The sequence below is a fragment of the Telmatherina bonti genome (genome assembly GCF_933228915.1).
Source record: "Telmatherina bonti genome assembly, chromosome: 17".
NCBI classification, from domain to species: Eukaryota; Metazoa; Chordata; class Actinopteri; order Atheriniformes; family Telmatherinidae; genus Telmatherina; species Telmatherina bonti.
This window is the reverse complement of record NC_136615.1, coordinates 33,112,013-33,128,183: the sequence shown is the minus strand read 5'-3', so window position 1 is coordinate 33,128,183 and position 16,171 is coordinate 33,112,013. Positions and strand designations below refer to the sequence as shown.

General features: G+C 38.5%; 1 protein-coding gene across 1 annotated transcript in view; it reads right to left on the bottom strand.

Annotated features, from left to right (window-relative positions):
• The window catches only part of nrg1 (neuregulin 1), a gene marked incomplete at both ends in the record, with an annotated part of 37,935 nt that overhangs the window by 5,192 nt on the left and 16,572 nt on the right, over positions 1–16,171 (bottom strand). Inside the window, 4 exons of the mRNA XM_079256404.1 lie at positions 872–1,018; positions 5,734–5,849; positions 5,941–6,094; positions 13,748–13,850. Coding sequence (XP_079112530.1) covers positions 872–1,018; positions 5,734–5,849; positions 5,941–6,094; positions 13,748–13,850 — 520 coding nt within the window. The remainder of the gene's footprint in view (positions 1–871; positions 1,019–5,733; positions 5,850–5,940; positions 6,095–13,747; positions 13,851–16,171) is intronic.

Genomic DNA, 16,171 nt, shown 5'->3' with positions numbered 1-16,171 from the left:
AGGGGTATGATTGAACTGTATAGCTGAAAAGTAAAAGGAACAAACCAGAGAAGAAGAAAAGGAACGGGAAAAAGATGATGCAGAAACCACCAATTAAAAAGTACTAAAAGAAGAAATAGAAGAAATTTAGAGCAGAAAAAGGCATTGCGGTTTTATTATTCTTCTGTTTGTTTGTTTGTTTTTTCAGATGGTTATAAACAACTTGATAGCAGAATCAAAATGCAAATGAGAACTCTGAACTCAGCAGTGCCCTCTAGAGGATGAACCAGAAATATGAGGGGAGGCAACATTGAAAACATACGTCCCAGTTGGGACGTAAAGGCACAAACGGGCCTTTATATTAGCTGCATAAAGATGGAAAGGGTAATCAAATAGATTGCTGTTACTGACCAAGGTAACACTGTTAGTTATTTAAATGCTGTTACTCCTATCACTGGTAAAGTCATGTCCAGATTATCTGGTGTCCAACATTCTGCAGAGAGAAAGGCTATTCACTATTGGAAAACATCCAGCTGTCTACCTTCGCAGGAGAAAGAATAAAATGCCCAAGAGCTACAACTTAGTCTCCAGGCCTCAGTAAGCATGTTAAATGTTAAAGTTCAGGACAGTCCGATTTGAAAAAAGACAGAGTGGTTTGTCCAGGCTCCACCAGACTGGAAATTAGCCTCAGAGTTTTTGGTTGAAGAAGAACTGATAAAGGAATAAGAACGTAGAAGTCCACAAAAAGATGTGCAGTCAACTTTTTATTTGTTCATACTAATCCAAACTGCTATTAAAAAGGTTTAATTCCTATTTTTTCCTCAAATTTGTAAGTAAAATAAATTACCTTGAACTTTAAGGCAACTCCTGATGGAGTTGGGTGTCTCGGCACTTCTCTGAATAAGCACTTAAGTCAGCAGTGCCACCTGTGGCGTTCAGACGACCCCGGACGCCCTGTGTGGCGCGCTGGCTACCCTCCGCCAATGACGCGACAGAGAATGACTCAGTATCAGACAGAACACTCCAGTCATCACTCCAGCTGTAGAGACAGGGAGGGAGTTACTTTCACGGCGAAAAATTTCACATGACATACCAGGATTGCCAACTGGACACCTTTTGGGTCAGTGTCCTGCAGGTTTTAGAAGTTTACAATAAGCTGTTGGAGTATTTCATTGGAATGCAAATGATGATGCTGAATGGAAACATCTATAACCTGCAGGATACTTGTCCAAAAGGTGCAGAGTTGGTGATCCCTGCTGTACAGCTAGGGTCAAATTAGAGTACTCCAGTCCTTTCAGAAACCTAGTCAGAAGAGAGGTATCTACTCAGAAGTTGTTCAGTCCATCACTGACCCTGTTGTATGACATAGATTAGCATCCCATGTGTGCATGTGCACGAAATGTACTGAAACCCTTTCATTTGTCAACTAACTTGTAAGTAGGGATGCACCAATACCGGTATCAGTATCTGTATTGGCTCAATACCATGTGTGTGTACTTGTACTTCGTATTAATAAAAGTGTACCGATACACCAACCGATACCAGATACCACACTAGTCAAGCCAGCGCAGATGTATTTGAAGACATGCTTCAGACATGTTTTAAAAGAAATAAATGCCTTGAATGTAAAAATGTGACATTTTTGTTACACTAAAAGCAAGATCTTTGTTTCAAAACCACACATTTATAGTTGCATTTAGGTCAAATGTGCCAAGTCAAAATAAAACTTGTTGAAATTGTTAAATCTGTAATGTTATTATATTTGTATTTGTCAGGTAGCTTTAGAATGGATGAGTTATTTATTGGAGTGGATTGGGGCATCCCTATTTGTAAGCGTGTAAAAATGTAAATTATCTTTTTTTTTTTTTTTTTTTTTTTTTATCCAAACAGGTTAACGAAAAGTGGAAAATACATGCAGTCAAGGTTATAATGTCGTGAGGGGTGGCCAACTCCACCCCTCGAAACCCACATGCAAGTGTTGGGAGTTTCCCTGCTGCAACACACCTCTCTCAAATTAGTGGGTAATTAGCACATTAGTCTGCTAACTAAGCCTAATGTGAGTGAGGTGTGATGCAGCAGGGAAACTAGCAACCCTTGCAGGACTGTGGCCCTCGAGGACCGAAGCTGACAATCCCTGACATTTACAAAAACATGTTTTACATAAATTTCTATGGACAACTGAAACTGTCAAAATAATAACCAAACAAAAAAACAGAAATATGAACATGGCCCATTGAACTACTAAATTTGCAAAAGAATTTTTTTTCCAAAAAGCAATTATAAAGGATGACACTAATTAATTTTTGTATTTTCATTTTCAGCTTTTTTAAATTTAGCTTAGTATTAATGCCCCTATTTATTTACATTGCACCTTAATTTCAATTTGGATTTATTTATTTATTTAGTGATTTTTCTGTACTTCTTTTATCTTTTATCCATGAATTTTTCGTATTATTACCTTTTTGCAACTTCATTCTCAAAAATTATTTGATATTTGTCTTACATTTTCCATATATATGTGTTTATTTAGTTATATGTACTTTAGACTGTTTCAACAGTATTTTGTATAAATTTTTCATCACTTTTTTTTTTTTACTCATTTTAGTATTCAACATAAAGATTTAAATAGAAAAAGCTTGAAAGTCACTACAAACACCCAGAAAACAGAAAGATGCTGCAGAAAAACCTGGATTATTGCTTGTCCACTTTAGTACTAACAGTCTGCAAAGGCGAATGGCTGGCCTTCTGAAATATTTGTATCTTTTTTAAACAGATATCTATGTTAATAATGGAAATGTGATAAATGTGTAAAAAGGTAACAAACAAAGTCACTAAAAGGACCGCTTTAGTTACCTCAGAACATTGGCGGAGTACCACTCTGAAAGTATGGGGAAGCTATTTAGCAAAAACGCCAATTTTGGATGAGTGATGTATGTGACAACCAAAAATCACAAGATTTAAACCACACCACAGCTCTAAAACTGCTCTCAGTTAAGTCTTGAATGAACGTTCTAAACACAGATTAAGGGAGAAGTTGGCTTTTGGTTCAGAAAGATCTCAGCACCACCTTTGATATAGTTATCCACAGCTTTCTATCAGATTGGCTAAAAACTGGGTGGGATTTTCCGGTCCAGTTCTCAAATGGTTTAAATTATAGCTGAAAGGCAGGAACTACTTTGTGTCCTTTTGTAACTACAGATTTAGTCCAAGAGATCTTGTGGAGTTCTGCAGGGCCCATGTTGGACGCCCTCTTACTCAGAATCTACATGTTCCCACCATCTCAGATCATGGAAACAAACCAAACATCTGATCATAATTACGCTGACGATACTCAACTCTACATTACTGTCCCACAGGAGGACTCTGGTCCCAGACAAGGCTTCTCTGTCTGAGCCTGTCAAATCAATACTTACTATAGATGTTCAAAAAGTTTCTTCAACAGAATAGACATGAATGTGAAATTATTGTGTTTGGGCCCAAAGATGTATCATGGTCTGCTACTGTTGGCGTTTGCTTGTATTGTATAAATTCTTTTGTCTGAATGATTTTTCTTTAGGCTACGTTATTTGGTTGCTTTATGTAAGTAAGTAAGTAAACTTTATTTGTATTGTGCCTTTTGCAGAAACAAAGTCACAAAGTGCTTCACAACAATAAAACATACAATATAGAGAGAAACAACAATATAAATGGCTGTGTAAATAAAATAGCCTTGCCTTACTTGTTGCTTTCTGTATGCTCCATGAGAACAAAATGCCATTTTGTCTTCATAGTTTAAAATATTGGGGAAATATTTTGTTTTGCACATCCTGTTACAGTACAAAACCATATCATATGGACCCACCATTCAAAACTTGGCCTAAAAAGTCTTGTGTTAAAAAGTAATCTTTAATTTTTTTTTAACAATTTGAAAAGAAACAATTTCTTCACTTTCTAAACCTCGCAAAAACCAGAAGATACCTGCAAACTACATACAAAATGTATGTCTCTTTTATGTGCCTCAGCTTCCTCAAGACCTTACAATGTAAGAAAGACTATTGAAATATGAAAAATGAAAATAACTGGTCTGCAATGGTATTTTTACCCTCAAGGTTTAAATCCACTGCAAAGCCTCCAGAGAGCCAACAACACATATGTTCAAAAAGAATTTACACCACAGTCCAGTGTTGTGGGTGATATTCTTATAGTACTCAGATAGTGTTTTTGTGGTTACCTACATGTATTTTTCTGCATTTTTTCGCCACAAAGCAAATAACAAAATAGTGAAAGTGAGAAAAAGAAACCTCTGATTCAGTTCAGTATTCCAAATACAAGTTTTCAACCAACCTTGTAAGTTATCAATGATCATCTAATACGCACAATCCCTCTAAGTATTCATATATCAAATTAAAAGAAAAAATATGTATTATGTAGATGGATGGATGGATGGATGGATGGATGTTGGTCCACCTATTGTTTAGTATTCATGAGTGGAGGTCCCCAAGGTTCCATGTTGGGCCACCTATAATTAATCTTGTTCAGCTTCTGTGGAGTTCTCCAAGGCCCACTGTTAGGCCCCTTATTGATCAGTATCTATAAGTGGAGTTCCCTAAGGCTACACATTTAACCCCCTATTGCTCAGCATTCATAAGTTGAGTTCCCCAAGGCTCCATTTGTGGCCCCCTATAGTTCATATTGTTCAGCATCTGTGGAGTTCCCCAAGGCTCCATGTTGGACCGCCTATAGTACATATTGTTCAGTATCTGTGGAGTTCCCCAAGGCTCCATGTTGGGTCCCCTATAGCTTATATTGTTCAGTATCTGTGGAGTTCCCCAAGGCTCCATGTTCGGCCTCCTGTTGTTCAGTTCCTACACTGCAGCATTACCCAACAGAAGTTGGATTTCTATCCTTAAATACCCCCTAAATAATAACTATCTAAACACACACATTATACATCATATTAATGAAAAAACAGTACAGGCAATAAAAGTAGACATTTAATTTAAAATAAATAAAATATTTACGCACTGAGGTGTCGTCTTAGCCTCCGTGTCACACATCATAAGTGCTTATCCGGAACCTCGTAACTTTGAAACTCGCTCTATTTCTTTCAAATTTACATTCATTTAATGAGCGTTGTAAAGTTGAAACTACATAAGTTAAGAACCATGTAACCCGATGACCACCTGTATCTACAAGTGGAGTTCCCCAAGGCTCAATGTTTGGCCCCCATTGTTCGGCATCTAACTTCTCCTACTAGTCCAGATCACAAAAACAAGAGAATGCATGAAATCTTCTCTGTGATTCTCTCTATTCTGATCTGCACAAGTAGACAGTGGAAATTCCTACAATTAATGTCATAATCATCTTCATTTGATTATGATTTGAATTGTATTAATAAATCTCATAATTTAGGATGAGAAATTATTTCTATGTATCTCTCATGATATTTTTTTCCTGAGATTTCTATTATGTTGGAACAACTTTTCTTCCTCCCCAGAGGTAATTACAATGGTATCAGCTGTTCAGGAACAGGGGTTCATGTGTGGTTGCAATACCAGTTTCTGTTGGGATGAAGCTTCTGCCAGGTTTACAGAAGAGAAAACATGCACTTTCTAAGTCCTATTCAGGGTTCCACTTTTGCCCTTTTCTAGAAACATAAATATGCAACTTGTTCAGGAACAAATCTAAAATTTACAGTTGCCCAATATGATATCAGAACATAAAACCATGAACAAATGGCCTGAAGTGACCATCCGAAATGTATGTTTATGGTACCTTTGGCTGGAGACGTGGGTGAATGTGGTGGGATCCTGTGCAGAGGCATATTTGCTTGTGGGGAAGGTTGTTTCGGTGTCTTCAGCTGCATGCTGCATCATTATTCCATTACATGGCTGTTAGAGGAGGTAAAAAAAACCAGACTGAGAACTGCCACAAGCCTGCAGATTCAGGTTTGATGCATTCCGTGAGATGCTAGCAACTTACTTTGCTGCGCTTCAGATCGTGAAGAAGCACATTAGAGACGTGGCGTCCTGTGGCAGAGCTTTCCTGTTTGACACCAGCACCGGAGCCAGCATTGCTCTTCCTATTTTTCCTCTGGCTCTGCCTCAGGCGGTCATGTAGCTTTTTTCGCTGCTTCCTGTTTCAGGAGAAACAAACATGATTGTGAAGCTACCATGATCACAACAATACAGCATGACCACAGTAGATTACGAATGATTACAGCCAGGATTTTGTCTGTTAGTAAATATTAGATTTCATGACAACAGCAATGAGTTCCCTTGAGGATTGATATATGATTAATCTGATTTACTGATCTGTTCACAGCAGAAATCCACTAAGGACATCCAAACTATGAAATGATACAAGTAGAACAGAAATAATATACAGTCACCGTCCACTTTATCAGGTCCACCTCTTTAACTTCCTGTTAACGCAAATATCTAATCAACCAATGACATGTTAGCATTTCAGTGCATGTAGTCACGTAGGCATGGTGAAGACGACTTGCAGAAGTTCAAACTGAGCATCAGAATGAGGAAGAAAGGAGATTTACATGACTTTGAATGCAACATGGTTGTTGGCTGAAGAAGGTCTGAAGAAGAGAAAATTTCCAGCGAGCAGCAGTTGTCTGGACCAGAATGACTAGTTGATGTCAGAGGAGATTGGGCATACTGGTTGGAGATGATAGAAAGTCAACAGGAAGTCCAGTAAGCACTGGTTCCAACAAAGATATGCAGAACATCATCTCTGAACACACAACACGTCCAGCCTGGAAGCAGATGGTCTCCAGCAGCAGAAGACCACAGCGGGTTCCCTCCTGTCAGTAAGAACAGGAAACTGAGGCTACAATTCACACAGACTCACCAGAACTGGACAATAGAAGATGGAGAAACGTTGCTGGTCTGATGAGTCTCCAGTTCAGCTCCACATTCACATGGTAGGATCAGAATCTGCTGGAAACATCATGACAACATGGATCCATCCTGCCGTCAGGATCAACGCTTCAGGCTGCTGCTGGTGGAATGGTGGGGGGAGGTTTTCTGGTCCCACTTTGGTCCTCTTAGTACCAACATGACCTGGTTTAACCTCCACAGCCTACCTGAGTCCTGCTGCTGACCATGTCCATCCCTTTCTGAGCACAGTGTAGCATCTTCTGATGGAAACTTCCAGCAGGATGATGCACCATGTCACAAAGCTCACATCATCTCCACCATGACGATGAGTTCACTGTCCTCCAACGGCTTCCACAGTCACCAGATCTACATCCAGCAGAGCAGCTTTGGGATGTGGTGGAACGGGAGATTCTCATCATGATGTGGTGGAACGGGAGATTCTCATCATGATGTGGTGGAACAGGAGATTCTCATCATGATGTGTTGGAACGGGAGATTCTCATCATGATGTGGTGGAACAGGAGATTCTCATCATGATGTGGTGGAACGGGAGATTCTCATCATGATGTGGTGGAACGGGAGATTCTCATCATGATGTGGTGGAACGGGAGATTCTCATGATGTATGGGCAGCAACTGTGTGATGCTTCATGTCAATATGGAGCAAAATCTCTCAGGAATGTTTCTGACACTTTATTGAATCTATTACACCAACAATTAAGACAATCTAATGTGGTACTGGATGGTTGACCAGATAAAGTGGACACTGGATGCGTTTAAACACTACCAGTCAAAAGTTTGTACACATATTTCCATTGTATGTAATGGGAATATGTGTTTAAATTTCCAACTGGTACTGTTAGTTATAGTTTAGCCTCAATGTAATGAAAGCAATCATTGGTGTCCTCTCAAACAGCGATATAAAACACTTAAATCAATAAAATTAATTTAAGTAATAACAGAAATACACATGACAGTCTTAGGTAAATGAAACCACATTGGCATAGTGACTGCTGATGAAATGGCAGCACACTATGAGCCAGCCCACACCGTCACATCTCCTCTACCATTATTCACAGTAGAAACCACACACCTTTTCATCTGTCCTGTCTGATAAACACACAGTTAAAAATCACAGAATTCTCCACTCTGTCTGTCTCCGCATTTGTTAAAATAGCTGTTTAGTAACACAACAAAATGAAAACATGAAGTCTGAAAGCTGAACTACTTCACTTCCAACAGGACACTATTTTGTTTTTAAAGGTCTGTAATTAATGACTTCAGGATGGTGGTTTGGAAAATGCCATCAAAACTTTATGAATTAAAATATTACATTTATATACCAAATGATTCTACATGTATCAGATTATATTTTGGATGTTGTTGAGTTTCTTCTGTTGTTTGTTTTTCTGTTGCTGTTTGTTGTGAAGAAGATCCTCATAATGAAGCAAAACTCATGCATTGGGGAGAGTTTCCAAACTTTTGACTAGGACTGAAGGTAGAACCACATTTGTTTCAAATTTCATGCATGAAAAGCGATCTTGTGTCAGGATCAGTTGGTAATGCAGTTTGTAGTAATTATGCTTGTATCATGCTAACAGGAAACTATGTTAAGGTTTCCCAGAAGCTCCTCTGTCCACTCATTTGATTTAATTGTAAAATCTGGATGTTGCTATCAGTGATGTCCACATGATCCCACTCCATGCCAGCACTAAGCGGTGTTCTGCAGGTCATCATAACAAAACCAAAATTAATCTTTTGTTCTATTCTAATGTTTATACATTAGAAAGTTGGCCTCAAGCGTTGTCACGGTTACCCTCACACAACAATTTGCTCATGAGCCATTTTGTCAGTTTTCCTAATTATTGTACTTTAAAGGGACATTGTGAAACATTTTCTGTTGTTTACAACATTGTTTATGTGTGATCATTGATCTATTGTGACCTTCGCTAATAATCTGACACATTCTCATAAGCAACAGATTTTAGATTTGTTTATACATACGATGGGGAAGCGGGTAGGGAAGCATCATGATAGTCTGCCATCTTGAAACTACAGCTGCTGGTAAGGCACAAATAGCACACTGTATAAGAAGTTCCCCCGCAAGCCAGCCCATAGCAATTGAGACACCGTAGTAGAAGATCAGCGAGAGATACCTACTACCCCAGTAACTTGGAAAGTCATCAGGAGAAGAGGAACCATTTTCATCACAGTCAGGTAAAACAAAAAAGGACAACTAAATGGCAGCGTGACTGGAGCATCTATCAGGTTAACCTTCCCCAGGCGGAAGGAGCTCAAGAAAGAAATGTGGTGAGCAAGGCTTCACCTTCCCACACAATCTGCAGCCACCAGGTGTAAGCCATGAGGGCTAATCAGAGGACCTTTATAGAGGGGCAGGTATGCCTTCTCCTCAGTTGCTCCTGCTACAGCTTAGTAGCCAGTGGTGTCTGGTCCACCCATTTGCAAATCTGTGGCTGCCAGGTGAGCTGGGCCATCAAATCTTCCCAGCATCCATTTGGCTGTGAATCTGTTTCTGTGGGGAGGCTGCACTTATCCTCCAGGCGTACTTGTGAGGTGCGTACTGCAAACGTGCCATTGCTCCAGGTCCCTTGGACGAACTGCTGTCTTGTCTGGTTCACAGTAAGCATTGGAGTAGACCTGCTTCACCCAATGGAAAGATCCATCTTAGGAGCTGTGGTTTCTCTGGACATCTAATCATTCCTGCTCTCCCTGGGGGTTCTTGTACACGGCTGGGACTTCTTGTATGGAGGCAACTTGCCTTCCAAACATTTCGTATGGTTTGTTTAAGTTTTTCATGTATTTGGTTTTGTTTTGCTTTACTGCTTGCATATTTATTTGAGTTGGCAGGTTGCTCTCTTATCTGCAGGCCCATCCGGGTGGCCATCTCCAGGCTGTGGACACAGGTTTACATTGGTGTTTTTATAGATTTTTAACCACTTGGTTGTATGTCCAAAGAAAGATGGTTTGAGACCCACACTCCCTGTTCAGGGCTTTCATTGAACTTGCGGCCTTGTTAGCTGATTACTAGGGAGTTGTCCCTAGGTAGCGTTGTCAGGACTCCGTCCTCTGCCATACCCTCGCCACAAAAAGATTTTAAAAGAAACAGTTTTCATTGGGTTTTGTTAGACAATGTTGCTCATTCGCACCGGCAGCATAACAGTAGATCCTGCTACTAAAATACACCAGTCTCACTGCTACAGATGTGGACTTTTACGTGGTTTCAGTAGTTCTTAAAGATGCAGTACACACTGGCTTTTTGTCACAGCAAATACAGCTTCTAAAGCTTCTCATCAGCTTTTAGTCTATGGCTTCACCATCCAGCTACAATGAAAGCTCCTGAAACCAGGTAAACCTACAGTTCCACCAGCAAAGGAGAACAAAATTAACTGTATTTTTCTTTCTTTTCTTTTTTGTGCATTTACTGATTAACAGAGGTTGGAATTACATTTTCAACAAATAATCTCCATTCTAGTGTTGTCAAAAAAATGGATACTCAGACACTAATTGATACTAAAATGTATCTAGATATTAACACACGTATCAATCCTTGAATGCCACTTTAAGAAGGGTTGCCTCCAACCATTTTGATTATGTACTGCAGTAGGCAGCCTTGCCCCGACAGCAGCTACCTGGTGGACCCACTGTTTACACTTTCAACATGGCAGTGGCCACAAGCAAATTGTCCCAGTAGAAATACTAAAAAAGTAGGATCATTGTTTGGTCTTTGAAATGATACTTCATCTGATTTATGCATTGACACAAATCCAAACAGAACCACATCATCCATGGAAGTCAACCAGAGTCAAACTGAAGCAGACCAAACCATCGCTGCGGGTTAAATAGGGAGTTTCAGCAGGTGAGAAAATTTCTGTTTCCTTTCAGTTTCCACTGTCAAACATACTCGTGAGCAAAAGTTAAAGTGTCTCTATGATGCACATTTCGGTCTAATTTATTTTAATATGCAAGTCCAGAAGGACAAGAAATAATCAAGCATTTTTCACAAACCCCTTCATTCATTTTGTATTGATTGCCTCTGCCTGAAACAAGCCAACAGAGAAAGCTCTGCCCTATGGCCTGCCCGCAGCTGCGTCTGATTGGTCAACTTCTAGGAGTAGTTATACTGAGCAGTGAAGGTGGGCATGGCTTACTTCTCATAAACATGCACAACGAAAAGAAGATGACCATTTCAAAGTAGAAAAAACTCTCTAAAACCAATTGTTTCCGTCACCGTGGAAACCAAATGTAGAGAGTGCTTGAAAACTCAAACATTCATGTAGGTGATTAAAAAAAAAAATGGCGGGGCTCATATGTGTTATGAGTAACACTGTAGAAAGCTCAAAAAACTAGAAATAGCATCATTGAGCCGCTTTAACTACCTGCCAGGTTCTGACTTCACTCCTCTCATCCACAGTTAGCCATGCTGCTAGCATCCATAATTACAGCAATACAGCCACGCTGCTAGCCTCCATAGTTAGCCACAATGCTAGCTTCCATAGTTAGCCATGCTGCTCGCATCCATAGTTAGCCACAATGCTAGCTTCCATAGTTAGCCATGCTGCTCGCATCCACAGTTAGCCATGCTGCTAGCATCCATAATTACAGCAATACAGCCACGCTGCTAGCCTCCATAGTTAGCCACAATGCTAGCTTCCATAGTTAGCCATGCTGCTCGCATCCATAGTTAGCCACAATGCTAGCTTCCATAGTTAGCCATGCTGCTCGCATCCATAGTTAGCCACAATGCTAGCTTCCATAGTTAGCCATGATGCTAGCATCCATAGTAATACAGCCATGCTGCCAGGTTTACACAAAGCAGTCGTTGATGTCTGACAAATGTATTGTATCTGTCATAATCTCAGTTTGGGACAGAGAAGAAGACCAACAGCCAGACCTAAACAACCCCACCTGCCAGTAACAGTGGAAATAACCAGACACATAAAAACTTAACAGGACTGTTGCTAAGTACATTTTATTGGAGCAGGTTCCTGTTTGATATGTTATGTGGACTTCAGGCCTCTTATAAGTATAAATTAAAAACAGTTTTATTAAGATCTTAATTGTTTGTTTTTAATTTATTTAATCTGTTCTCAAGGTATTGTGAAGAAAAGGAAACTATTGTTAACAAGTACATTAACTGTACTTAGGTTGAAGTTTATTTTAATTTTGTATTTTTTACTCTACAGTGAGCAGTTTTAGAAGAACATAGTAGCATAACAAACATAATGTAACTGCACAAGTTAATAGAGCTTTAAATAATGTATTTATTTCACTGTTAATGTATTTTCTCATATTAATTTATATTTTTCATCCTATTGGTTGTGATGTTTTTATGGTATTCTGACCTTGATTTATTTTAAAAAGTGTTTTTCCCCTTTGTGTAGTATTAAATAATATGGAGTATCGAGCACCATCCTTAGTATTGGTATCGAGTTTGATATTTTAGTATCGTGACAAGCTTACTGTATTCTCATGTTCTAAACCACTCCATTACCTATCAGATGATATATCGGGTTGTCGAGGGTTTTTGATACAGAGACACTCCCATTTTTGCAAAAGGTGGGAGGGCGGAATGCATCATTTGTTTGATTCTGATACACAATTTCAGTGTTGGATGAGAGTGTTTCTTACACAATGTCCCTTTAAAATAAGCTTTTCCTTTAAAAACTATCAAAATACATTTGAGGTGAGAGGAGACTTCCAGCCATGAGTTGTGTTTCTAAGGGGATAATTTAGTCCATTTAAGTGTGATTATTGTGAGTTTGGTTGTATTTACAACCACATAGTTTCCACTGGTGCATGACCATCATAATCTGGTAACTGAGAATAAACAGATTATTGTTATAAAAAGTCTACATTGACAATTTAAATGTGAAGTTCTGAAAATCCTGGTCAACTTTTTCCAGTGATGCAGATTTTAAAATTGTGTATTGCAGAGAAATCTAGGTGTGTTAATCTGATTTATCATAATAACATTACTGCCTGTGAGATTTTATACATGACCGTCATAATCTGATAACTGGGAATAATCAGATTATTGGAATAATCTGATCAAATCTACATGAATTTCTGAAACAAATTATGTATTTTTTTATATATATATATATATATATATATATATATATATATATATATATATATATATATATATATATATATATATGAATAAAACACTTTACATTATTACTTATATTTCTTTCAGAGTATGCATAGTGATAAAATGTCCTGTTACTTTCAACACACCACATCTTTGTAGCCAACAGTCTGAACGTTAGCTGCTGATGTGCATAAAAGCTAATGAAATGCTAAGTAGGCTAAGTCTTTTCAACAGAAAACGTTGAAAAGACAGAGTAAGCGCAGGTTTTTTTGCCTAGGTGAAATGTAAATAAAATAAAATAAAGTAGATCTAAGACATTTGTCCAAAGAAATTTAGGGGTGTTAATCAGATTTCCTATAATCAGATTACTGCCCTAATCTGATAAAGCGTAGTCCGATAATTCTGCATGGTGGAGTTCCATTCAAAGAGACTCTTTTTTTATGCATCTGTACAACTTTTAAAACAAGGATTGTGCCCTAAATTTCCAACATGCCCCTGGTTTTCCAAACATTTTACTTAACGTAACTTATCGTCAACTTTTAGGATATCAAGTAGAGCTGTGTTGCCAAAGCCTCACTGTGTCATTGGACAAACAAAAAGCCAATCATTCAGCTAAAGAAACAGGTTCATCTGATCTGGGGAAATTGGATGCAAAAAGTGACTTTCTGCGGAGTGGAGAGACGAAAAGCTGGTCCTGGAGATGTGGAGGAATGGGCTTAGAATAAATCAGGAAGGATCTTTTATGTACACATTAAAATGAAACGTAAAAATGTGATAATTACTTTGTTTTGCAGTAGGCAACCACACACATGATTCCAACGACTAGGAGAGCAATGCAGATTCCTGTTATTGTTAAAATGCGTTTTTGATACAGCTCCTCAGCTTCTGGAAAAGAGGAAAGTCACTCTGTAAAACACACACACAAGCATGCCCAAAGTTCTGCAATACAGTTTTACATTAACAGCAACCAACCATCTGCATGCAGACTGTCAGAGGTCGTTTCAGCTCTTCATGGAAATAAATCAGGTTCTATGATGAGATGTATCTAAAAAATCAACCTTGCAGTTTGGTTTACGCAGCAATCAGCTGAGAAACGCACCTGAATCTGCCCTGCCCGTCATGAGTTGCCACCTGGATTTAATTAAGCTAACTAAGCCTCCCATTGGATAATTACTGCTTGTGTGATTTTCTTTCAGCTGTTATTTAGGCCAAACTGATGCAATGAGGGCTTCATGTTTCTTGAACAACCATGTGGGAAGACACACATGTCAGAGGGGTCAACTCATCAGCATCAAGCAGAGAGAAAACACCTGAGGAGATGAAGTAACTAATGAAAAGCTGTCCAACGCATCATTAAAATCTGGAATATTGTCTTCCAGGAAGAAAATCATCTCTAATGTTGGTGATCGACGATCACTTAAACGTTTGGTGAAAATAAAAAGTAAAAAAACCACCGGTACGACTCAAGGCTCTTTTTAAGAGTGACAGTAGGAACAATGTGAAGAGAACTCGAGCGTTTGGGCCTGAACAGCTGTGAAGTCATGAGAAAAGCACTAGTAAGTGGAGAAAACCAGAGAAAAAGCTTTAACTTTGCCAGGGAGCATAACGGCTGGACTCTGGAGCTGGAAGGAGGCCATGTGGCCTGATGAGTCCAGATTTACCCTGTTCCAGAGTGGTGGGAGCATCAGGGTAAGAGGAGAAGCAGCCCTCATACATAGTAACTACTGTACAAGTCTGTGGTGGCGGTCGACGATCTGGGGTTGCTGCAGTCGGTCTGGTCTAGTTTCAGGTCCACGTTCAGCAACATTATGAATCTACAGAATGAGATCAGCTGAATATCCTGAATAAGCAGGTTATTCCATCTTTCCTGATGGTACGGCCATATTCCAGGATGACAAGACCAGGATTCATGGGCTCAGATTGTGAAAGAGGGTTCAGGGAACAGGACACGTCATGTTTGCACGAGTTGGACTCCACACAGTCCAGACCTGAACGCCATGGGGAATCTTTGGGATGTTTTGGAACTCCAACTTTCATTGATTCAAGATCTTGGAGAACAAATTAATCCAATTTTGGACTTAAATAAATGAAATAAGTGTGACATTTCAGAGGTTTATCGAGACAATGCCTGAATCACAGACACGTCTAATGATCTGTTACAGTGTACGACTTAGTTTGTTGTTTAGACATTATATATTCTAAAATCCAAGTTTTCCTTTCTTATAAAATACAAATCCCAAATGTTAAATAAAGGCAGAGGTAACGCTTTGTGCAATGTGGTTTTATTTATGTGTGCATTCAATCAGTCTTTAAACTTTAACTGCTAAGAGATTTGAGAGACTTTAGTTTGTCATTTTAATCTTTCCTTTCATGACGTTTCAGCTGTTTCGAATGAATGAAGCTGAAATTTCCCAGAGGATAATTTCTTTTAGATACTTATAGAATTTTGTTGTCAGTTCTTGAATTAAATTTAAATGGCACAAAAACACACATCTGATCAGTAGAATAAAAATGCAGATTGAAAAACCGTAATAAAGGCCCTTTTTTATGTCGCATTTACCTTAACATAAACTGATGTATTCCTTTGTTTTGTTTTGCTATTCTTCCTTTTTCATTTTTATATTTGGCCTTCAGATTGTGCAAGTATTTAATTTCAAAGCATGCAAAGCTTTGTCTGGGAATTATTTTAGCTTTTCTTCATTGAAAAAAGTGTAATTTTCTAAACAAACTTCCCTGTAAAGTGTTTAAATGTATAAGTAATACACTATAATCTAATATATACATATTTTAGGCTGACATTGGAAGAATTAGACATATAAAGTAAAAAGAAAATGCTATAAAATGCTTTTACTGGAGTGAAATTTTAAGGCGAAATTTCTTGTCCTGAGGATCAAATGTGTTTTTTTTTTATTGAATCTCAATAAAAGGTTAATATGTAACTATTTTGCATAATATGCATTGTTCTGCTCATGTTTTGCATGTTTATTTGTGGAAATGTATGAATGTCTGCAACAAACTATTATTTCTTTAATTAATGAAGTTAAGTTGTTTAAGAGTTGATGTGATATAGCAGCTCATTTTAATCTTTTTCTTCCAAGTCAGAACATTAAATAGTTTATTATCCACGATCTTATTTCCCATGGCCTTGTGTTGTGTATTTACTGACTTATCTTCCTCCCATTACGGGTTTCAGTTCGGTTTTAATA